General features: G+C 36.9%; 1 protein-coding gene across 3 annotated transcripts; it reads left to right on the forward strand.

Moving 5' to 3' along the window:
- Positions 1-909: 909 nt before the first annotated feature.
- LOC101891931 (probable cytochrome P450 4d14) lies at positions 910-16,832 on the forward strand. Of its 3 annotated transcripts, none has more exons than XM_005183989.4 (4): positions 910-1,154; positions 10,975-11,433; positions 15,747-16,312; positions 16,374-16,832. In XM_005183989.4, exons 1-4 carry the CDS (start codon positions 985-987, stop codon positions 16,709-16,711), a joined length of 1,533 nt encoding a protein of 510 aa, XP_005184046.1. In that variant the 5' UTR covers positions 910-984; the 3' UTR covers positions 16,712-16,832. The 3 variants fall into 3 exon arrangements, with proteins under 3 accessions (XP_005184046.1, XP_005184044.1, XP_005184045.1); XM_005183987.4 differs by lacking the exon at positions 10,975-11,433 and adding an exon at positions 1,211-1,667 and having other exon boundaries at positions 910-1,147; positions 16,374-16,831; XM_005183988.4 differs by lacking the exon at positions 910-1,154 and adding an exon at positions 10,661-10,902 and having other exon boundaries at positions 10,977-11,433; positions 16,374-16,830.
- Positions 16,833-26,567: the final 9,735 nt, after the last annotated feature.

Here is a 26,567-nt window from a genome sequence, read left to right on the forward strand (position 1 = left end):
ATTGCATAATTTGCAAAATTGACGTATGTTTCAGGAAAAAATATTCCTTAAAAAAATCCAATTTTGGTCCTTGAAAAATTATTGCACAAAAATCTATCATTGGATCCATAAACAAATTATTTTTTAAAAATCCATATTTGTACCTTGAAAAAGAAAAACACATTTAGTCCTTTATTCCTCAAAAATCCATGTTTTAATCCCTGAAAAAATATTCTTCATAACTGTACTTTTGGTCCTTACAAAAATATATCTCAAAAATCCACACATGGTCCTTAAAACGTCACTTTTGATCCTTTTGATAGTTCTTAAAAATCCTCGTTTGGCTCTAAAAATTCCACTTTGGTCCTCGAATCGAAAAAAATAGAAATTCGTTTCTTGAAAAAAAAAAAAATATTCCTCAAAAAAATTCGAAAAATCGGGAACACGTGTGGTCTTTGAAAAGATATTCCTAAAAAATTCACGTTCGGTACTATTGTTGGTTTCCTAAAAATATTCCCAAAAACTTACTGTCTACGTCTACCGTTCATCCCTTAAAAATACTCTGAAAAACCGCGATTGGAACTAAAATTTATACTTTTAGGAAATATTTTAAAAAATCTATTTTTTGGTCCAATGTTGGTCCTTGAAAATATATTCTTAAAATATCTACGTTTATATCCACTGTTCGGGCTTCAAATTTGTTGCAAAATTCAAAAAAAAAAAAAATACTAATCTCAAAACGTTAAAACAAATCTCCGACATTGCATACGCGATTAATAAATTCAATGGTCAGTTATCATAGCCACCATATCGAGCCAATTCGATGAGTATCAAAGGTTAATAGAGAGGGGGAGAGAGAATGCCAAATAGAGCGTGTGGCCAGATAAGGCTAACAATTAAAAAAAAAAATATTTTTTTATAACTTGGCTATTTCAGTTGACGCGGTCTAGTGCGCAAGTGGTGACACGCGTTGGGAATCGGAAAGAATATTGGTGGATTGAAAATATGTGGATTGAATTTGTGGTGGGTCTTTTGACCCTTCTCATCATTGTCGATACGCTCTACAAGAGAAGGCGTCATGTTATGATAGCAAAGGCTGGGATACGTGGACCTACACCATTGCCAATTGTGGGAAATGCCCTACATCTGGTGGGCAATACAACGGCCAGTAAGGAATTACAACTTCTAACAAAGTAGTCTTAAGTCATCAAATGTTTTTCCACACTTTTAGCCGTCTATTCGCTCTTCGAAAACTTGACCAGAAAATATGGCAAAGTGGTGCGCATGTGGATGGGCAACCATTGTGTGTTGTTTGTGCGTGATGCCAAATTTTTCGAAGATGTCCTCAAAAGTCAACAGCTGATTGCCAAGAATAATCTTTACAATTTATTGAATGGTTGGTTGGGTGAGGGTTTACTGCTGAGCACTGGACCCAAATGGTTTTCGCGTCGCAAGATTATCACTCCCACGTTTCATTTTAAAATTCTGGAAGAATTTGTGGAGATCTTCGATCAGCAGAGTCATGTAATGGTCAAGAGTTTAATGGAGAAAGCCGATGGCAAAACTGTGGTCCATATGTTCCCGAAAATCTGCCTCCTGGCCTTGGATATTATAACGGAGACGGCAATGGGTGTCAAAGTTAATGCCCAAGAACATCCGGAATTTGCCTATGCCAAGGCAGTAACAGAGTAAGTTAATATGTGATTTAAAACTGTAGTGGTATTGGTGTGAGAGTGAGAGAGATGTGCATGAAAAGTGAGAGTGTTATGTTGTTAATTTATTTTGCGACAAAAAAAGGTTAATTATATCCTACAACACTATGTGTTGGGGGTATTATAAGTTTGATTGGGCCAAAAATTATGTATGGATCTTTCTATCTCGCCGAGCTGAGTCGATCTAGCTATGTACATATGTCCATCCTTCCGTCTGTCCATGTTAATTTGTAATCATTCTACAGGTCGCAATTATGGCCCGATCTTCACGAAATTTAGAATGGAGGTGGGGCTAGAGCCAGAATAGAACCCTATTTCTTTTGGTGATGATCGCATAATATTTAGGGGTTGAAATGGACCAAAAACTGAAAAATCCTGATTTTGCAGTTGCTCTACAGGTCACAATTATAGACCAATCGAAGCGAAAGTTAGCATGGGGCTGGAGCTTTGGACTGGGCAGAAGAATTCCAGTTTTGATGATCATCGGGTAATATTTAGTGGGTGAAATAGATCATAACATTTGTGTTAAATAAATGTCAAATTTTTCATTAAACCGCGAATATTTCTAATCCCAGCGAAAAAAAAAAAAATTGAGGATCGGACGATAATTGCAATCTGTATATAATAACCCCAACCTGTATTGTAAGATGAAAAAATATTACAAAATATACATTTCAATATTATAAGTCAAATTAAAAAAATCGCATGCGACAAAAAATATGAAAAATGAAAACAAGTAAAAAAACATTAAGTTCGGCCGGGCCAAGCTTTTAATACCTTCCACCTTAGGGTAAAAGAAACATTAGAAGAAATGTGGCAAAAACCATTAAAATGCCGAATATCGGGTGGTACCGTTATATGGGGGCTACACCAAAACGTGGACCTATAATTACAATGTTTCGCTACACAAACTAGGACCCATTAGGACCCACAAATACCAATTTTTAGACAAATCAGTGAAAAAATGTGGCAAAAACCATAAAAATACCGAATATCGGGAGGTACAGTTATATGGGGGCTATACAAAAACATGGACCTTTACATGCAATGTTTCGCCACCGGAGCTGGAACCCATTTTGACCCACAAATACCAATTTTTAGACAAATCCGTGAAAAAATGTGGCAAAAAAAAAAACTAAAATACCGAATATCGGGAGGTACCTTTATATGGGGGCTATACCACAACGTGGACCTATACATGCAATGTTTTGTCACACGCTCAGGGACCCGTTATTACCTACAAATACCAATTTCCAGACAAATGCGTGAAAAAATGTGGCATAAATCATCAAAATACCGAATATCGGGAGGTACCGTTACATGGGGACTATACCAGAACGTGGACCGATATATCTCATTTTCAATACCAACCATTCTAGACCCAATGCAAATAGCTCTGCTAAATTTTGACGCTATATGTCAAATAATGTGGGCTGTATCGTGATTTCAACAGACAGATGGACATCGTTAAATCGACTTAGAATTTTATGCTGATTATGAATATATATACTTTATGGGGTCTAAGACGAATATTTAAGGATGTTACAAACGGAAGGACAAAGTTAATATACCCTCCTTTCCAAGGTGGAGGGTATAAAAAAAATTAGAAAAATTGAAATGAGCATGATGTACCAGATGTAGTTGACCGAAGTACTCTATTTGGTATAAATTCTTGATCAGCGTAAAATTCCAAGTCGATATAGCGTTGTCCGTCTGTCTTTCTTTCTGTCTGTCTGTTGTAATCACGCTATCTTTCGTACGAATTGAGATAGAAGGCTACAGGCTTTTGTACACATGTTTATTTTGCCAGTAGGCAGGTTAAGTTTGTAAATGGGCCATGTAGGTCCACGTTTTCATATAGCCCCCATATAACGGCACCTCCCTATATTCGGCATTTTGGTGACTTTTGCTACATTATTCACCGGAATTGTTTAAAATTTGGTATTTAAAGTTCGAAATGGATACAACAGTCTATGACAGTAAATTGTCTGTGTAACCCCATAAAACGGTACCTCCCGATATTCGGTATATTGATGGTTTTGGCGACATTATTCACCAAAATTGTTTCAAATTTTGTACTTGAAGTTCAAAATGGATACACCAGTCTATGACAGAAAATTGTCTATGCAGGTCCAGGTCTTCGTATAGGCCACATATATCCGTGCCTCCCGATATTCGGTATTTTGACGATTTTAGATACAATATTCCCCGAAATTATTTGACATGTCGTATTTTGAGTTCGGAATGGATGCTATAGCCTGTGACAGAAAATTGTCTATGCAGGTCCAGGTCTTCGTATAGGCCCCTAAATCCGTACCTCCCGATATTCGGTATTTTGACGATTTTAGATACATTGTTCAACGTTTATTTCAAGTTTCAAATTTGAATATGGTAATGGGCTTATGACAACAATGCCTATGTGGGTCCATGTCGTATAGAACCCAATATAACGGCTATATTCCGTATTTTTAAAATTTTAACAGAATTTTTAACGGCCTATATTTTTTGAAAATTTCCAAATTCGTTCCAAATGGTGGAGGGTATTCAAAGTTCGGTCCGGCCGGACTTACTGCTTTTAAATTGATGCTACTTCATCTAATATAGATAAAAATATTGGTATGGGCAAAATGACAGGAAAATCTAAAATTTATATTCATTTTTATTCGAAATCATGAATTCGATATTCATTTCGGGTTTCTGGTTGAGGGAAATATTTAGATACATCAGGTTATAAAGAATCGCTGACTTGTTTCCCAAGTTAAGACACATAAAAATATTTATAATTGTAACCCTTTGTGGATGAGGTACCAGAAGGGGTACCTCATCGTCACAAAAGATCTTGTGTTGGCAAAAATGTTTGTATGTGTGTAATTTGAAGAGATTTGGATATTTATTCCGCTTTACTTCTGCCGATACCTCCCCCTATGTAGGGGAGCTACCAGAAAATATGGTCCGGTCTCTACCGTCTTAATAACAGATCTTGGGTTGATGACAATAATTAAATGTACCAAGTCTGAATGGAATCGGATGTTAATTTCGCGTTTTTTGAGCTTCAGGGATATTCAATAATTCTACCCCTTTTGGGAGAGGTACCAGAAGGAGTTGTCTGATATATTTCATCTTCACACCAGATTATGTGATAATAGAAATATAGTGGTTTGCGAAGTTTGATTAGTTACAGATGTTTAATTCACATATTACAGGGTGAGATGACAAAACTGTAACCAACTTAAGACACTCGTCCGACAGCTGTTAAAATAATTCCAGTGACATCTCATTATATTTTTTACAAGCGTACAAAAGTATTTTGTTGATAATTTTCCAGAAAAAAAGTTATTCGTAACGGAATTCGAGCGTGATAGCGAGATTTATTTATATTTGGCTGGAAAACTACGCGTGGCTATCGTTAGATCACTCCAGCATTTAAATGTGAATAGATCTGTTGTGTCTCGTAACATCCCTCTATACCGTGATACTGGTAGCGTAGCCCGACGTCAAGAAAGTGGACGCAAGAAAACAGCAACATCAGCAGAAATTGTTCGAAATATAAAGAAGCGACTTGATCGAAACCCGCATCGCAATGGCCGAAAAATGGCTCGTGAGCTGAACATATCGCAATATTCCATTCGGCAAATATTGAAGAATGGGTTCGGGGTAAAGCTATTGAAATTTCAAAAAGTGCAAGAACTTATACCGCAACAGAAAGAAAATAAACTCAAAAGAGCTAAAGAGTTGCTTCGCTTGGCCGAAAGTTGTGAACTGTCGAATTTGGTTTTCTCGGATGAGAAAACGTTCGTTGTCCAGCAGTTTGTAAACAACCAAAATGATCATGTTTACTTGCCGAAGAGGTCAGCTGAAAATGTGCACATACGGTTGGCCACCAGAACTCAAGTGCCGGCGTGGACCGACATTACAGCCGATGTTCACTCTCCGCTCGTATTAATCGACCTTGGCATCAGAATAAATGACGAATATTATAGCGAAAATATCCTGGAGGGTGTGTTAAAGCCTTGGGCTCGTAGACCTTAGGCATTCCAACAGGAGTCAGCACGCGCCACCCAAGAATGGTAAGAAAATGAGCTTCCTCGCTTCCGTTTCCTGCGCACAATGCCCACCAAAATCACCGGATACCAATCCGTTGGACTATTGTGTCTGGAGTATTTTGGAAAGCAAGGTTGGCACTAAAAAATACCAAAGTGTCAATCTCCTCAAGCAAGCACTTCGCCGGGAATGGACCAAAATACCGCCAAGCAACATTCGGACAGCGTGTGACGGTTTCATTGGCCATTCGAAGACCATGATTCGTGCCAGAGGTGACCAATTCGAACAAATCTAAACTAATTCTAAAATTTGATGCTATTTCCGACATTTTTTGTTTTAATTCAAAAAAAAAAAAAATAAATAAATAAAACAAGTAAGCAATGGCTACAGTCGAGCGGGGCCGACCGTTGAATACCCTACAACACTATAATAAACGATACATTTTATATAGGCAAGATACTCGAAAGAATTCCACAAGATATTGTGACAAATAATAAAAGAAAACCATCAGGTTTCGTTCTCTAATTTTCGAATAATAGCAACCTTAACTAATTTTCTCATTTCCAATTTATTGGTAGATGTTGCACTTAAATGGTCTTCCTAGATCTGTAACCAATATTTCCCAAAGACCTATAATCTCTCAGAAGTGGCAACAGATTAACATTTATTATTGGTTTTTGACTGAAACGCATCTATATGAGATACAGTCATTTGACTATATTCTTCAACGAAATCAGCGTTAACGAAAAAGTCAGAAGTGCATCTTTCCTGTGTTTGTGAATTCTCCAAAAAGTCACTGGAATGGACATTTTCGTATTTTGTCTACAAAAGTTGGCAAACTCCTTCTCACATTGAATATTTTTGGATGGCCATCCAAAACTGCTTGGCTTGTGCAATGTCCCGTAATCCCCATTCAAATGTGCGTGAGGATCGGGCGATAATTACGACTTGCTGACAATTTTGCAGTTTTTTTGGTCCATTTCAACCCGTAAATATATGGCGATCATCTCCAAAAAGAATAGGCTTCTATTCTGACCCTCATCTTATCCCCATGCAAAATTTCGTAAGGATCGGGCCATAAATGCGATCTGTATATGATATTCTGATATCCTAACTACTTAGTTTTGTTAGCTGTAGAAATATTACCAAATGTTTAATTCAAAATGAAAATATGCCAAAAATATGACAAAATGGAAAAAATATGAGAAAATCAATATTTTCATCTTTAGAGAGATATTTCTATGCATTTTTTAGACGTTTTTCCTTTCCTGCCAAGAGGCCATTCTGAATTAATGAGAACTGTCGAAATCAGTTCAGCCGTTCTCGACATATATGAGATCTTTCAAGCATATCTTCTTTGATAGACATATATATCGCATATATTTGCTATATATTCGATTTTTTGAATCTTAACGTCAATGTAAAGATCAGAAGTAACCTTGTCTTGGCTTTGTGATTTCCCCGGGATATAAAATATTCGCAGTTTAATGAAAATTTTTGAATTTTTTCAACACAAAAGGTATGGTCTATTTTACCCGCTAAATATTATCCGATGACCACCCAAATTGGTAGGCTTCTTCCCCGCCCTAAACTCTAGCTACATGCGAAATTCCGCGTCGATTGGTCTATAATTGCGACCTGTATAGCTACTGCAAAATCCGACATTTTTCCAGTATTTGGTCCATTTCAACCCCTAAACATTTGGCGATCATCTCCAAAAGAAATAGGGTTCTATTCTGACCCTAGCCTCACCTCCATTCTAAATTTCGTGAAGATCGGGCCATAATTGCGACCTGTAGAGTGATTACAAATTAACATGGACAGACGGACAGACGGACAGACGGACGGACGGACATACATAGCTAGATCGACTCAGCTCGGCGAGATAGGAAGATCCATATATACTTTCCTATGTGGGAAATCAATATTTCGTGGTGTTACATAATTTTTGGCCCAATCAAACTTATAATACCCCCAACACATAGTGTTGTAGGGTATAAAAATAAAACAAATGGAAAAATTATGCCATTTGACTTTGTTGCTGTTTTTTATTTCACCCTGTGTAACTTATTACTTTTGAGACTTTCTGCCAAAAATGATATTTGATGTAACTTTTGTGCATCAGAAAAAAAAAACATTTATTTTTTTGTGACTTAGACTGAAATTTGATGAAGAAAATTTTTGTCTGCTCCGAAAATGTTACAATGAGATATAGGAGATATTTGCATTAGCATACACGAAGTATGGCTTTGATCCTTAAGTGTGTTTTTAATATATCTATGAATTCCTTTCGTTGAGGTAATATTTAGAGATTCGATGTATTCTGCAACCTATAGTAGAATTTTACGGCAATTAATTTTTGTCTTTGTATTATATTGTCTGAAATGAGTTTTTAACCAAAAATATCCCTTTACTGACCCGCTGAAGGGTTAAAATTGTTGAACCCTCGTATTTTGGTCAGTTATATTGCCGACGATACAAAAAAACCTAAAATAAAAGTAATCTCAAGGAATCCAATTTGAAAATTTAAAAAATTATGGAAAAGGGGGTATTTCTCGCCTCTATTGTCGTTACTTTGCGATGATGGCACTCAAACCATCGATAAACTTGACTTCTATTTTTAGCTCTTTTTTCATATCCTGTTGGATTTTTTTTCTGAATTAGAAGAATAAAGTTTGTACAATATTTTATAATTCATTTATTCAATATTTTATTCTTTGATTCTATTAACACCTATACTCTGAGTCTACCCCTATCAATTGCTGGTTATTCAAAGATTTGGATATTACAATCGAAACGGCAATGGGTGTCAAAGTCAATCCCCAAGAACATCCCGAATTTGCCTATGTCAAGACGGTAACTGAGTAAGTTTTGAAGATTAATGTCTAAATTGCTAGAAATGGGTGGGGGGGAGAGAAAATTAGGTACATTTTGATAAGGGTGTCGTCGGTGATTTTATCGCCCCCCAAAACTATGGCAATAAGTGTTTATTTTTGAATAATCAATTTGTGTTCATGGCGAATAGTAGCGATGAGGGATTGATTGATATTCGAATTATTTAACACAGGTAGGCATTTACAATTGTTTGCGTAGGTCAATAATCGGCCAGGTGTTAAATTATAGATAAGGAGTAACAATACAATGTCTAAGGGGTGCCTATAAATATATGTCACAACATTATCGGAAGCTGAAGACACGAGTTGTTCTTAATATTAAATAATATTGTGGAACACAAAAAATAATTACAGGAAAAAATATAAGATTTTGAAAGTAGACCCTAAACAGAAGATATGGGTGTTTTGAAAGTTTACGTAGCAAAGTAATTTAAATAATATACCTCTCTTTGAAATTTTTATATCCTCAGCCATATGGTTACATAGGGTATGTATCATTTGATAGGGCCAACAAAAATTATATTTGATGCAATTTTTATGCATCAAAAAAAAAAACCGTATGTTCGGCTTGGGTGAACTTTGAATACCCTCCACCATTTGGAACGAATTTGGCAATTATCAAAAGCAATAAAATCCTTTAAAAATTCTGTTAAAATCTTAAAAATACCAAATGTAGCTGTTATATTAGGTTCTATAGGACGACATGGACCTGAATAGATTAGCCATTATAATATTCAAATGCGAAACTTAAAAAAAATCGGTGAAAAATATCCCTAAAATCATTAAAATACCGAATATCGGGAGGTACCGTTATATAGGGGCTCTACGAAGACGTGGACCGGCACAGACAATTTTCTGTCTTAGGCTGTAGTATCCATTACGAACTTCAAATGCCATATTTGAAACGATTCCGGTGAAAAATGTCCCTAAAATCATTAAAATACCGAATATCGGGAGGTACCGTTATATAGGGGCTCTACGAAGACGTGGACCTGCATAGACAATTTTCTGTCTTATGCTGTAGTATCCATTACGAACTCCAAATTCCAAATTTGAAACTATTCCGGTAAATAATGTCGCTAAAATCATCAAATTACTGAATATCGGGAGGTACCATAATATGAGGGGCTATACGAAGACGTGGACCTGCACAGACAATTTTTTGTCATAGGCTGTAGTACCTATTACGCATTTCAGATACCAAATTTGAAATATTTCCGGTGAATAATGTCGCCAAAAACATCAAAATACCGAATATCAGGAGGTACCGTTATAGGTTATACGTGGACCTGCACAAAAAATTTTCTGTCATAGGCTGTAGTACCCATTACGCATTTCAAATACCAAATTTGAAACAATTCCGGTCAATAATCTCACTAAAATAATCAAATTACCGAATATGGGGAGGTACCATAATATGGGGGCTATACGAAGACGTGAACCTGCACAAACAGTTTTCTGTCATAGGCTGTAGTACCCATTACGAACTTTAAATACCAAATTTGAAACATTTCCGGTGAATAATGTCGCTTAAATCAGCAAAATACCGAATATCGGGAGGTACAATTAGATGGCGTAGACCTACATGACCCATTTTCAATACCAAAAGTCCTGCAGACATAATACACATTTGAGAAAAATGTTATCAGACTACTTCATTTCGTTCGAAAGCTAGAGTGATTTCTACAGACGGGCAGACGGGTAGTCGGACATTGGCAAATCGACATAGAATTTTATGCTGATATGTTTCGAGGTGTTACAAACGGAATGACAAACTTCATATACCCTCCATACTATGGTGGAGGGCATACAAAAATTACCTTCTCTAATGTTTTGCTATCAGTTTAGTGTCTCGCAACATACCTATGGTCAGCTTATTAAAATAAAACTTTGTATCAAAACGTGTATAAGAGATTGTTGACCAAAAAAAGAGAGAGAGAGAGAGAGAGCGCGCGCGCTCGATCCACTGTGAGATAAGATAAGGCTAACATTAAAAATATAGTTAATAATTTTGTTGACATTCATCACGATTGCCAAAATCCAAATTTAGTTGTGGCGGTACTTTCGAGGTGTTAACATACGGCGGAACTCAAATAATAAATATTTTTCAAAAATGTTAATGGAAATTCTGGTGGGTCTATTGACCTTTCTTCTAATTGCGGATACTTTATTCAAACGCCGGCGGAATAAAATGATTGAAAATGCCGGTATTCGTGGACCAACCCCTTTGCCCCTACTTGGCAATCTGTTGGAATTGGTGGGCAATGATACGGCCAGTAAGAAAGAAAGAAAAAAAAAATAAGCTCTAACTTCCAATCCGAATGATGTGAATTTTCCCCTAACCTAACAGGTGTCTTCAATTTAATGGAAAATTTGACCTCCAAATACGGCAAAGTTGTACGCATGTGGCTGGGTGGCCAATGTGTTCTGATGATTCGTGATGCCAAATATTTGGAAGATATTTTCAAATCCCAACAGCTGATTGCTAAGAATGACTTATATAGCCTACTTGACGGTTGGTTGGGACAGGGTCTGTTGCTGAGCACTGGGCCTAAATGGTTTTCACGTCGCAAGATCATCACTCCCACCTTCCATTTTAAAATTCTAGAAGAATTCGTAGAGGTATTCGATCAACAGAGCCATGTTATGGTCAAGAATTTGATGAAACAAGCCGATGGCAAAACTGTGGTCCGCATGTTCCCGAAAGTTTGCCTCATGGCTTTGGATATTATAACCGAAACGGCAATGGGTGTTAAAGTTAATGCCCAAGAACATCCCGAATTTGCCTATGCCAAGGCGGTAACTGAGTAAGTTTTGAAGATTAAAGTCTAAATTGCTAGAAATTAATGGAGGGGAGAGAAAATTAGGTACATTTTGATAAGGGTATCGTCGGCGATTTTATCGCCCCAAATCTATGGCAATAAGTGTTTATTTTTGAATAATCAATTTGTATTTATGGCGAATAGTAGCGATGAGGGACTGATTGATATTCGAATTATTTAACATAGGTAGGCATTTACAATTGTTTGCATAGGTCAATAATCGGCCAGGTGTTGAATGAAAGATAAGGGGTACAAATACAATGTCTAAGGGGTGCCTATAAATATATTTCACAACATAATCGAAATTTGAAGGCACGAGTTGTTTTTAATATTAACTAATAATGAGGAACACAAAAAATAATAATAATAGGAAAAAAAATTAAGATTTTGAAATTTTATGCCCTCAGCCATATGGCCATAATGGCTACATATCATTTGATATGGCCAACACGTGCCTTATCGAAATAACGGTTTTGGATGCTAGCTCTCTTTGGACGAAATCCGTTGCTAAGAGCGCTCGATTACTCTCTCGGAGGTAGTATCCGATATGGCCCAAACTTGGAACATCGCAATGTTATTCTCAAACTTAGATCGCGCTCGGGGATAGACCATAACGGTCAACTTCTTTTATGGTACTTCCCCGCATTTTTTAAAGAAAATATTTTAAAGCAAAGGAAGTGAAAGGATAATCCGACTTTGCAAATTCCAATATTTTTGTCAGTGCTAAAACGGACAATATCGGCCCACTCCATTAAGGACTTCCCCCACAAAGGGTCAAATTTTTGATTAATCATAACTCTTATAAAATGTGATATAAGAGTCCGATTCTTTTCATATTTCACACATTCCAATATCTCTACTAACACAATATCTGCTGTGAAGATGGGATATATCGGTCCACTCCTTCTGGTACCTCCCCCACAAAGGGTGGGGGAAATTAACGCGAAATTAATAGCGGAATCCATTCAGATTTGACACATCTCATTATTTCTATCAACACAGCATTTTTTATAAAAATGGTAGAGATCGGACAACTCTTTTTGGTACCTCCCCCACAAAGGGTCAAAGTTGAAATATCAATGAAGCTCATAAAACGCGAAATTAATATCCGATACCACTCAGGCTTGGTACATTTTAATATTTCTATCAACATAGGATGTGTTATATAAATGGTAGAGATCGGATCATTCCTTCTGGTACCTCCCCCTCAAAGGGTCAAAGTTTTGAATTACAATAAGTAAAAAAGTTTTAATTTCGGCCGGGCCGAACTTTGAATACCCTCCACCATTTGGTAGAAATTTAGCAATATTCAAAAAAAAAATATATATATAAATAAATATATAAAAATGAAATAAAATAAAAGCCGTTAAAAATCTGTTGAAATCTTAAAAATACCGAATGTAGCCGTATATTAGGGTCTATACGACGACTTTTGTCACAAGCTATTACAATATTCAAATGCGAAACTTGAAAAAAATCTGTTTACAATGTAGCTAAAATCATCAAAATACCGAATACAGGGCGGTACCATGGGGGTTATAAAACGTGGACCTGCACAGACAATTTTCTGTCATAGGCTGTGGTATTCATTATGAAATTCAAATACCAAATTTGAAGTAGTTCCGATAAATAATGTCGCTAAAATCATCAAAATACCGAATATCGGGGGATACCATTATATGGGGGCTATACGAAGACGTGGTCCTGCACAGACAATTTTCTGTCTTATGCTGTAGTACCCATTACGAACTTCAAATGCCAAATTTGAAACAATTCCGGTGAACAATGTACCTAAAATCATCAAAATACCGAATATCGGGAGGTACCGTTATATGGGAGCTATACGAAGACGTGGACTTACATGGCTCACTTTCTGTCTTAAGATGTAGAATTTTTTACGAACTTCAAGTACCAAATTTGAAACAATTCCGGTAAATAATGTCGCCAAAATCATCAAAATATCGAATATCGGAAGTACCGTTATATGGGGGCTATACGAAGACGTTAACCTACACAGCCCATTTTCTGTTTTATGCTGTAGTATCTATTACGAACTTCAAGTACCAAATTTGAAACAATTCCGGTAAATAATGTCGCTAAAATCATAAAAATACTGAAGTACCGTTATATGGGGGCTATACGAAGACGTTAACCTACACAGCCCATTTTCTGTTTTATGCTGTAGTATCTATTACGAACTTCAAGTACCAAATTTGAAACAATTCCGGTAAATAATGTCGCTAAAATCATAAAAATACTGAATCCTCCTGATATTCAGTATTTTTATGATTTTAGCGTTATAGGGTGGCTAAACGAAGACGTGGTCCTGCACAGACAATTTTCTGTCATAGGCTGTGGTATTCATTATGAAATTCAAATACCAAATTTGAAGTAGTTCCGATAAATAATGTCGCTAAAATCATCAAAATACCGAATATCGGGGGATACCATTATATGGGGGCTATACGAAGACGTTAACCTACACAGCCCATTTTCTGTTTTATGCTGTAGTATCTATTACGAACTTCAAGTACCAAATTTGAAACAATTCCGGTAAATAATGTCGCTAAAATCATAAAAATACTGAAGTACCGTTATATGGGGGCTATACGAAGACGTTAACCTACACAGCCCATTTTCTGTTTTATGCTGTAGTATCTATTACGAACTTCAAGTACCAAATTTGAAACAATTCCGGTAAATAATGTCGCTAAAATCATAAAAATACTGAATCCTCCTGATATTCAGTATTTTTATGATTTTAGCGTTATAGGGTGGCTAAACGAAGACGTGGTCCTGCACAGACAATTTCCTGTCTTAGGGAGTAGTAGCCATTTTGAACTTTAAATACGAAATTTGAAGCAATTCCGGTGAATAATGTCACTAAAATCATTAAAATACCGAATATCGGGAGGTACTGTTATGTGAAAACGTTATGTTATGTAACCCATTTACGAGCTTAACCCACCTACTGGTGAAATAAACATGTGTACACAATTTTAGCCTTCTATCTCAATTCGTTGGAAAGATAGCGTGATTACAACAGACAGACGGACGGGCATCGGTAAATCAACATAGAATTTTACGCTGATCAAGAATATATATATTTTGTTGGGTCTGACATGAGTATTCCAAGAAGTTACAAACGGAATGACAAAGTTAATATGTAATAATAATGGAGGGTATAAAAACGATTATAAAATTCGAAATTGGAATCCGGTTCTCATCATATTTCACACATCCAATTATCTCTCCTAACACAAGGTCTGATGTGAATAGGAAATAAATAAATGTCGAAGCTCATAAATCGCGAAATTAATATCTGATTCCATTCAGACATGTTACATCTCAATATTTATATCAACACAAGATCTTATATAAAGATGGTGGAGATCGGACCAAAAAGGGCCAAAAATTAAATATCCACGAAGCTCATAAAACGTGAAGTTAACATCCGATTCTATTTAGACTTGACATATCTCAATATTTCGATCAATACAAGATCTGTTATAAAGATAGTGGAGATCGGAGAATTCCTTCTAGTACCTTCCCCACATAGGGTTCAAGGTTTTGAAAAACAAAATGCTTAAGGAAACCGAAATAAGCATCCAGTTCTCTTCAAGTTTCACACATAAAAACATTTTTGGTAACACAAGATCTGTTGTGGAGATGATATATATCTGCGAATCCCCTTCTGGTACCTCACCCACAAAGGATCACAATTTCCAATACTTATACCTGTCACAACTTGCGAAACAAGTCAGCTATTCTTTACAACTTGCTATATCCAAATATATGTCTCAACCAGAAATATGAGATGAATATGGAATTTCTGATTTCGCATAAAATTGGATATAAATGTTCGAAGCGAAAATCGAGTGCTTCGGTCGAATATAAAAATTATCACGTATCTCGTATAAAGTGAAGGAAAAAACCAATATGGTCCAAAGCTGACACGTCGCAATATTTATTCAGGGCCGACACTAAATGGACAATATTGGCCCATTCCTTGGAACCTACTCCATAGAGGGTCAATAATTTGAATAATCATAAGTCAAAATATAAGTAAATAACCGAATATTGACTGAGGGTTTACATCTGTCGGCAAAACCGACTGATACCTTTTTAACCTGATTTTTTATGTTTCCTAATCTTCTTTAATTTTTGCCTGTATTTGATCTTTGTTTTACGAAAAAGTTGCGAAAGATGGGTCTGGTTTCAGGACCCAACGTATATTTTTGTACCAATTTCCTAAATAACTTTTAAATGTATAATTTTCATTTCCTCTCTCTCTCCAGTACCTCCAACATCATGTCCGATCGCTTTATGAAACCCTTCGATCGTTTCGATGGCTATTTCCGCATTTTCCACAACCAGAGGTATCGTCATTTACAGAAATGCATTAAAATCATGCACGAATTCACCGACAAAGTTATTGCCGAACGTCGTGATGCTCTACAAAAATCCATTGACAATGGAACCTATGAGGCTGGCAGTAGCGTGGATGAAATGGGCATTAAGAAACGTATGGCTTTCCTTGATGTGCTGCTGCAGTCCACGGTGGGCGGAAAACCATTGACGAATATGGATATTCGTGAAGAGGTTGATACGTTTATGTTTGAGGGACATGACACAACGACAAGTGGTATTTGCTTTACACTCTATCTGCTATCGCGTCATCCTGAGGTGCAACAGAAGGTACTCGAGGAGATTCACAGTGTTATTGGTGAGGATAAGGAGAAACCGGTGAGCATGAAGGATCTGCAAGATCTCAAGTATTTGGATTGTGTGATCAAGGAAAGTTTGCGTTTGTATCCACCAGTACCAATGATTGGACGTGTTACCGAACAGGATATTGTGATAAGTATGTATTTCTAGGAAAAAAATATAAAAACATCTATTTATTCCATTTCGTTTCATTGCAGATGGTGTCACCATTCCGGCCAAGACCAACATCACCCTACTCATGTATGCCGCCATGAAGGATCCCGACTACTTCCCCAGGCCGGAGGAATTTTTGCCTGAACGCTTTATGGACACCGAGGAAGCCAACAAAATTAATCCCTTCGCCTATGTCCCCTTCAGTGCGGGACCCCGCAACTGCATTGGCCAGAAATTTGCCACCGCCGAAATGAAGAGTACCATCAGTAAAATGGTACGCCATTTCGAATTGCTACCCCTTGGCGAGGATGCGAAACCTGTCATGAATATTGTATTACGTTCCGAGACTGATGTCCAATTGGGTCTGCGACCCCGCAAGTAGTAGGGAGGTGTTTTGTAAAAAGTGTATGTTGTTGTTTTTGTTTTTGTTAATTTTATATTTTGTAAGGTAATAAACTAATTGTGATGTAGTTAAAATAATTATTTTAAATTGCAAATATACATGGGAGAACAATTGAGTTCAATTTTGGAGGGATTTTAAGCCACCCAAAATTTGAAGTTTTCGAAAGGACTTAAGTGAAGTTTACCCACTTCTATTAGAATCGATCATTGTGGCAACTCATCGTGGATTAACTTCTGATGCTGGGAAATGTGAACTGACAAATTTCTCATAAAATGTCCAAAAAAGTCCTTCCAAAAGTCTTAAATCTGAGGAGGACCTTTTCATGAAAGATCGGCATAGGGTATTTTACTTATTGAGAAACTATGTAGGGTTTCCTGTGCATGGAAGACATGGGAGGAGTCATGAAACCTTAGCATACCTGTCAAAGGCCCTCTTTCCATAGAAGTTCTGTCAAATTGATCATCTGTAGAGTCTTATATCCTTAGCAGACCTGGGTAAGGTCCTTTATTCATGGAAGTCCTGTGTTGGGTATTTTACCTATAGAAGTCCTCACAAGGATTCCCTGTCCATAGAAGACCAGTGTATGATATTTTGTCCATAAAAGACCTATGTAAGATCTTCCATATCTAGAAGACCCCTTAAAGATCCTCTAACTATAGCAAGGATCTTCTGTCCATAGAAGACCTCCCAAAGTTCATTACGTCATATGAGACGTGTGTGTGGGTCTTCTATTCACAGTAGAACTGTGTGGAGTCTTCTGGCCATATAAGATCTCTCAAGGATCTTCTGTTCATAGAAGACCTCTTAGAGATCATCTGTCCAAAGATCCCTCAAAGATCTTAAGTTTCTAGAAGACCCCTCTAGTATCTTCTCTCCATAGAAGATCTCTTAAGTATCTTCAGTTCCTTGAAGATCTCTCAGGGATATTAAGTCATTAGAAGGCTTGTGTAGGGTCTTTTAAACATAGCACACTTCTCAAGGATATCTTTTTTTACTTCATACACGATACCTGAAGGATCTTCGGTTCATAGCAGACCCATCAAGGATCTTCAGTCCATATCAAACCTATGTAGGAATTTTCTTCCTAAGAAGATCTTTCACGGATCTTCAGTCCATAGAAGGTCTCTCTCTTCTGTTGATAGAAGATCTCTCAAGGATCTTCAGTTCCTAGAAGACCTCACAAAGATCTTCACACATTAGAAGAGATGTGTAGGCTCTATAGAAGACCTCTCACGGATCTTCACTTCATAAAAGACCCCACAAGTATCTTCAGTCCATAGCAGACCAGTGTCGAATCTTTTATCCATAGAAGACTTCTCTCTTCAGTCCATAGAAGATCTCTCAAGGACCTTCAATTCCTAGAGGACCTCTCAAGGATCTTCAGTTCCTAGAAGATCTCTCAAATATTTTCACTCATTAGAAAACATGTTTGAGTTCCATAGAAAACCTCTCACGGATCTTCACTTCATAGAAGACCCCTCAAGTATCTTCAGTCCATAGCGGGCTTGTGACGTGTCTCTCACATCTGTCCGTAGAGGATCTTTTAAAAATCTGCAGAAGCCCTCTCAATGATCTTCACTCATTAGAAGACCTGTGTAGACTCTTTTATCCATAGAAGACCACTCACAGATCTATACTTCATAGAAGACCTCTCACGGATCTTTACTTCATAGAAAACCTCTCAAGTATCCTCAGTCCATAGCAGTCCTGTATAGAGTATTTTTCCATAAAAGGCCTCTCAAAGATATTATGTCCATAGAAGATCTCTCAAGGATCTTCACTTCACAGAAGACCTCTCAAACATCTTCCGTCATTAGAAAACCTGTGTAAGATTCCTAATCCCTAGGATACCTCAAGGATCTTCTGCCCATAGAAGACCTCTTAAGGATCGTCAGTTCTTAGAAGACCTACTCAAGCATCTGAAGACTATAGACCTGTTACAAAACCTGTGTAGCGTCTTTAAACCATAGCACGCCTCTCAAGGATGTCCTGTCCATAAGAGACCTCTCAAGGATCTTCAGTCCATAGCAGATCTGTGTAGGGTCTTATATCCATAGAAGACCTTTTATGGATCTTCAGTTCATAAAAGACCCCTCAAAGATCTTCGCTCCATATCAGACCTCAGTTGGATTTTCATCCATAGAGAACCTCTCCCGGATCTTCAGGCATCAGAAGATCTCTGTAGGGTTTTTATCCATATAAGACCTTTAAAAGATATTTTGTCTATAGAGGACATTTCAAGGATCTTCAGTCCATAGCAGATCTGTGTAGGGCTGTCTTTTCATAGAAGACTTCTCAAGAATCTTCAGTCAAGACCTGAGTAGGATCTTTTATCCATAGCAGAATTGTCAAGGGTCCAAATCTATTGAATACCTACCAAGCGTATTCTTTCCATAGAAAACCTGTATGAGATCTTCAGTCCATAAAAAAGGATAAAGATCTATAAGGGGTATTTTAACAATAGAAGATCTGTGTAGGGTCTTATATCCATAGAAAACTTCTTCCACCTGACTCTCAAAAATCCAGAAATGTTTATTAAAATAGAATAAGACATATATTTACATATGTATGTACATATGTATATTCCGACAATATGACAAATAAACACATTTCCCAATTTTCTCCTCCACCAGAAAAGATGAAAATTGCAAGGCGTTCTCTTTTAAAGCAGCAGCCCAAAAAAGATAGCGTCATAGGGAGGAAGGAAATGATTTGACTATTCCGTGAGCTCACGTGACTGACACGTGAGTTGGAAAAATTCAAACAAAAACTTCTCAACGCATAAATACGACAAATGTCTACGATGTAAAATATTTACAATATGCCAACATGCCGTCAACGTGCAGTTTTATGCAAAGACATAAAATCCCGAAGATGGGCGGAATTTAAAAAAATATTTTCTTAACAAATTACAAGAGGAACTCCTTTTGTGAGAAAATCCAGCTGTTGCCAGGATTAACGCCTCAAATTTCCACAACCATTTCAATGTGAAAGACAACACACGGCGTATGCAAACATATGGCGGGAGAGAGGGAGAGAGAGAGAGCGAGTGTCGGTGTATATGTGTTTGTACGCAGACATAAAAGCAATTACAGCATCCTTTTGAAGCCGATCAAATATAAAATCCCTTATATCTACCTGAGATAATTCACCTTTCAAATTTCACGAATTCAAATATTATTTTCAAAAGGGATATTAAAAGGAAAATCTTATTGAGTAAAACCTTCTCCTTTTGGTTTTGAACATTTGTACTGGGTTTATTTTCCAACATATTTCACCTGTCTAATAATTAGCCGCACCAATTTAGGGGTGTAACGTTTTATCAATGCTGGTAAATTTTGAAATGAAAGGATAAAGAACGACATCATGCTGAGTTGCTTTTTTTTCTAAAGGTGGTTTTCTATTTTTCTTTTGTCTGCCTTGGAATATGATTTTATTGTCCTATCTCTTCTATCTTAGCCTCATTTAGATTATGAATCACCATTACCATTGAAATGGCCAACCAACTTTGTTTACTTTCTTGATTGCAACAACCCCGCCAAGGATTACAAATCTCAATCACATTTCCATCTGTTGCCGGCTATGCAATGTCCTTCGCTCTCACTCTCTTCTTTCGGATTTCTGATTCCATCTGATTCCATTTTTTTTTTTGCCATGGTTGTGATGATAATAATTTCCATTCTTAATTTAAGGAAACCATCTTGAGGCAAATTGTGGCACCTTCTTGTTCATGGATGGGACTTTCTTGTTCAATGGAGTAGTAAAATATGGGAGACTTCCATATTGAGGTTTCATGGATACTACCAGCAAAAAATTTTACAGAAAAACAAGTAAAAATCTGTAAGTTCGGCCGGACTGAACTTTCAATATCCTCTACCATTTGGAACATTTTTGGCAATTCTCAAAAACAACTAAATACGTTAAAAATTCTGTTAAAATCTTAAAAATACCGAATGTAGCTGTCATATTAGGCATAGGTAACATTTGTCATAAGCCATTAAAACATTCAAATAATAATATAGACGAAATCATAAAAATAGCGAATATCGGGAGGTACCATTATATGGGGGCTCTACGAAGACGTGGACCTGCACATAATATTTTCTGCCTTAGGCTGTAGTATCCATTACGAACTTCAAATGCCAAATTTGAAACAATTCCGGTGAAAAATGTCGCTAAAATCATTAGTCATTCATCATTAGTGTACCGAATATCGAGAGATACCGTTATATGGGGGCTCTACGAAGACGTGGACCTGCTCAGACAATTTTCTGTCTTAGGCTGTAGTTCCCATTACTAACTTCAAATGCTAAATTTGAAACAATTCCGTTAAAGAATGTCGCTAAAATCATCAAAATACCGAATATTGGGAGGTACCGTTTTATGGGGGCTATACCAAAACGTGGACCTACACAGCCCATTTTCAATACCAAAAGTCCTGCTGGCATAACATACATTTGAGTGAAATTTTATTAATCTACTTCAATTCGTTCGGAAGCTAGAGTGATTTCCACAGACGGACAGACGGATAGACGGACGGAATTCGCTGCATCGACATAGAATTTTATGCTGATCAAGAATATATATATACTTTGTGGGGTCTAAAATGTGTATTTCGAGGTGTTACAAACGGGATGACAAACTTAATATACCCTTCATACTATGATGGAGACCTGTCCGTCCGTCTATCCGTCTGTCCATCTGTTGTAATCACGCTACAGTCAAAACGAATTAAAATAGTTAGCTAAAATTTTGCACAGATCTCTCTTTTGCCTGCAGGCAGGTCAATTTCGACGATGGGCTATATCGGTCCACCATATCGTATATCCCCCATGTAACGGTACCTCCCAATATTCGGTGTTTTGATAATTTTAGCTGCATTTTTCAATGGAATTGTCTGAAATTTGACACGAGGAGTTCCTTGTTAGTACTTTATCCCTTGGAAGAGAATTATCTACATAGGTCAACGATATCGTATAGCCCCCATATAACGGTACACCCCGATATTCGGTATTTTCATGATTTACGCCACATTTTTCAACGGAATTGTCTGAAAATCCACACAAAGAGTTCCTTCTGAGTACTTTATCCCTTGGAAAATAATTATTTGTATAGGTTAACGATATCGTATAGCCTCAATGTATCGGGGGGTACGATATTCGGTATTTTGATGATTTTGGCCACATTTTTCAATGGAATTGTCTGAAATTTGACACGAGGAGTTCCTTGTTAGTACTTTACCCCCAGAAATAGAATTGTCTACATAGGTACACGATATCGTATAGCCCCCAGAAAATGGTACCCCCCGATATACGGTATTTTCATGATTTTAGCCACATTTTTCAACGAAATTGTCTGAACTTCTACACAAGGAGTTTTTTGTGAGTACTTTACCCCCAGAAATAGAATTGTCTATATAGGTACCCAATATCGTATATCCACCCATATATCGGCCTCTTCTGATATTAGTTATTTTGAAGCTTTTAGCAGAATTTTTAATGGATTTTATTTTTTTTGAAAATTTCCTAATTCGTACCAAATGGAGGAAGGTATTCAAAGTGCTTTTTTACTTGTTTTATCTCATCCTGTATATACTTTGTGGGGTCTAAAATGTATATTTCGAGGCGTTACAAAGGAAATGACAAACTTAATATACCCCTCATGCTATGGTGGAGGATATAAAAAAGTTTAAAAATATTCTCGGTTTTTATACCCTACACCACAAGGTGGTCAGGGTATTATGTCTTTGTGCATTTGTTTGTAACAGGCAAAAGGAAACGAGATAGACCCATAGTTCCTTTTGATGATCTGCATAGAATCACATTCTGAGTCGATTTATGCATGTCCGTCCGTCCGTCCGTTTGTCCATGTATTCTTGTGAACAAAATGCAGGTCGCATTTATTGCCCTATCCAGATGAAATTTTGCACAAATCATTTGTTTGGCCTAAGGCCTTTGAAATTGGAGATAATCGGTCAAAATTTAGATATAGCTCCCATATATATATTCGTCCGATTTGCCTTTTATTGTGCACCAAACGAGTAATATCAGCCCGAATAGTATGAAATTTTGCACATACAACCAAGTTAGGCCTGAAAATAAGTATGCCAAATTTGATCGAAATCGGTTCAGATACAGCTATAGCTCCCATATGTATTGTTCATCCCTACAACACTTCAATATGTGAGAATACCGCTCATGTCTAAATCCATTTTGGAAGATTTCGCTTTTGAAATTATATCACGTAGCACTGCCCAGATATTACCGATATTTACGCACTCCGTCGTGCTGTTAGTCGTTGTGGTCCATTTTACAGCTAAATATAATCCAATGGTCATTCAAAAAGCTAGAATTCTCCCCTGTCCTTAACTCCTTTCTCAGGCGTGTCGATTGGCTTCAATTGTTCGACCAGGAAATTTTTTTCTGTTTTTGGTTCATTTGAATCCCTAAATATTTGTTATCTCCAAAAGAAAGAGGCTCCAGTTTGTCTCTAAATTTAGACTCATTTATATATTTGACTATATTCGTAAACAAAATCAGTATAAAAAAGTAAAAAAGCAGTAAGTTCGGCCGGGCCGAACTTTGAATACCCTCCACCATTTGGAACGAATTAGAAAATTTTCAAAAAAATAAAATCCAATAAAAATTCTTTAAAAATCTTTGAAATATCTAATAAAGGAAGGTACCGATATATGGGGGGATATACGATATTGTGGACCTATAAAGACAAATCTATGTCTGCGTGTAAAGTACTCACAAGGAACTCCGTGTGTGGATTTTCAGACAATACGATTGGAAAATGTGGCTAAAATCATCAAAATACCGAATATCGCGGGGTACCGTTATATGGGGGCTATAAGTTATCGTTAACCTATATAGAGAATTCTTTGTCGGTGGGTAAAGTGCTCACAAAGAACCCCTTGTGTACAAAGAACCCCTTGTGACCATTCCGTTGAAAAATATGGCTAAAAACATCAAAATACCGAATATCGGGGGTACCGTTATATGAAGGCTATACAATATCGTGGATCTATATAGATCATTCTCTGCCGAGGTATAAAGTACCCACAAGGAACTCCTTGTGGGGATTTTCAGACATTCCGTTGAAAAATGTGGTTAAATCATCAAAATACCGAATATCGGGGGGTACCGTTACATGGGGGCTATACGATATCGTGGACCTATATGGACAATTCTCTGCCGAGGTATTAAGTACCCACAAGGAACTCCTTGTGTGGATTTTCAGACAATTCCGTTGAAAATTTGGGTAAAATCATCAAAATACCGAATATCGGGGGGTACCGTTATATGGGGGCTATACGATATCGTGGACCGATATAGCCCATCTTCGAACTTGACCTGCCTGCAGACAAAAGAGAGATCTGTGCAAAATTTTAGCTTCCTATCTCAATTCGTTTAGACTGTAGCGTGATTACAACAGATGGACAGACGGACGGACAGGGCTAAATCGTCTTAGAATTTTACGCTGATCAAGAATATATATACTTTGTTGGGTCTAAAATGATTATTTCGATGAGTTACAAACGGAATGACGAACTTAATATACCCTCCATACCTTTTTTGGTGGAGGGTATAAAAAGCCAGAAATTCGCCTTTTGTGTATTTCGGATATCGCCTGTAAGTAATGTTGGTAATTTTTCACACAAAAATTAGTGGTCCATTCCACCCACTGTCCTAAACCCTAACTTCATGCGAGATTTGGTTGGTTCTATTTGTGACCTTTATAACGGCTGAAAAATCAGTAACATTTTTAGTTGTTGGTCCATTTCAACCCCTAAATATTTTGCGGACATCTTTGAAAACAATAGGCCTAGCCCTTCTGAGTCTAACCCCGCCCTTGTGAAAATGTTCGTGAGGATCGAAAGATAATTGCAATCTGTATATAATTACCCCAATCTGTGTTGTAAGGTGAAAAAATATTTCAAAATATACACTTCAATATTATAAGTCCATTTGAAAAAATCGCATGCGATAAAAAATATGAAAATATAAAATATTGTCACAAAATACAATAAAATCTATATTAACATCATTATTGGCATCTTTTTATGCGATTTTCTTGGATTTTATTCTTTTACGCCAAGAGGGCATTCTGAATTGACAAAATTTGTCTACATTGGTCCAGCCAATCTTGGGATATAAGCATTCTAGCTAACATCCCCTTCCTTTGTTTATATAAATTTTATATATTTCGCTATATATATCCGATATATTTACTAACGGCATATACGTAACGGTTAGGATTGACCCGTACGTCTATTTGTGATTTCGCCGGGATTAAAAATATTCGCGGTTTAATGGAAAATTTGACATTTATTTATCACAAATGTTATGGTCTATTTCAATCACTAAATATTACCCGATGACCACCAAATTTAGAAGACTTATGCACAGCACTAAGCTCTAGCCCCATGCTGAATTCGGCGTCGATTGGTCTATAATTGCGACCTGCAGAGCAACTCCAAAATTAGGAAATTTTTCAGTTTTTGGTCCATTTCAACCCCTAGATATTATGCGATCATCTCCAAAAGAAATAGGGTTCTATTCTGACCCTAGCCCCACCTTCATTCTAAATTTCGTGAAGATCGGGCCATAATTGCGACCTGTAGAGTGATTACAAATTAACAGACGGACGGACGAACATACACAGCTAGATCGACTCAGCTCGGCGAGATAGGAAGATCCATATATACTTTCCTCTGTGTGGAAACCAATATTTCGTGGTGTTACATAATTTTTGGCCCAATCAAACTTATAATACCCCCAACACATAGTGTTGTAGGGTATAAAAATCACTACATTATTTATGGGAACTGCTTCTAATTTCGTATTTGAAATTCGGAATTGTTACTACAGCCTATGACAATCGCGTATGAAAGTCCACGTCTTTGTATGGCCTCCATATAGCGAAATTTTCAAAGGATTTTTTTGGAAATTTTTAAAATTTCTTCAAATTAATTGTTAGTTTAGTTTTATACCCTCCACCATACATAGTATGGGGGGAGGGGTATATTAAGTTCGTCATTCCGTTTGTAACTCATCCAAATCATGATTTTAGACCTAACTAAGTACATATATTCTTGATCAGCATAAAATTCTAAGACGATTTAGACCTGTCCGTCTGTTGTAATCACGCTAGAGTCAAAACGAATGAAGATAGAAAGCTAAAATTTTGCATAGATCAGTCTTTGGCCTGCAGGCAGGTCCGTAGTCCGAAGATGGGCTATATCGGTCCACGATATCGTATAGCCCCCATATAAAGGGTACCCCCCTATATTTTGTACTTTGATGTTGTTGTAGCCAATTTTTTCAATAAAATTGCCTGAAAATCCACAAAAGGAGTTCCTTCGGAGTAAATTATCCCCTGGAAGAGTATTGTATATATAGGTCCACGATATCGTATATCCCCCATATAACCGTACCTTCCGATATTCGGTATTTTGATGATTTTAGCTACATTTTTCAATGGAATTGCCTAGAAATCTATACTAGAAGTTCTCTCTAAGTACTTTACCCCCTAAAATAAAAATGTCTATATAGGTCCACGATATCGTCTAGCCCACATACAACGGTACAACACCCCTCCCCCCCACCACCATATTCAGTATTTTGGCGATTTTAGTGACATTATTCAGCGGAGTTGTTCCAACGTTTGCATTTAGAATTCGTAATGGGTACTACAGCCTATGACAAAATTTTTCGAATTTAGGCCCACGTCCTCGAATATTTGGAGATACGCTCTATAGAGCGGTATCTCCAAATATTCGGTATTTTGATGATTTTAGCACCATTTTTCAACAGAATTGTTTCAAATT

The sequence above is a fragment of the Musca domestica genome, unplaced genomic scaffold (genome assembly GCF_030504385.1).
Source record: "Musca domestica strain aabys unplaced genomic scaffold, Musca_domestica.polishedcontigs.V.1.1 35, whole genome shotgun sequence".
NCBI lineage: Eukaryota > Metazoa > Arthropoda > Insecta > Diptera > Muscidae > Musca > Musca domestica.

Excerpts from the sequence above, each read along its gene's own strand:
- LOC101891931 (XM_005183989.4), top strand. The coding sequence starts at position 985 with ATGTGGATTGAATTTGTGGTGGGTCTTTTGACCCTTCTCATCATTGTC. Across the intron at positions 1,155-10,974 it reads AATACAACGGCCAGTAAGGA|AGGTGTCTTCAATTTAATGG; the intron begins ATTACAACTTCT and ends CCCTAACCTAAC. Across the intron at positions 11,434-15,746 it reads TATGCCAAGGCGGTAACTGA|TACCTCCAACATCATGTCCG; the intron begins GTAAGTTTTGAA and ends CTCTCTCTCCAG.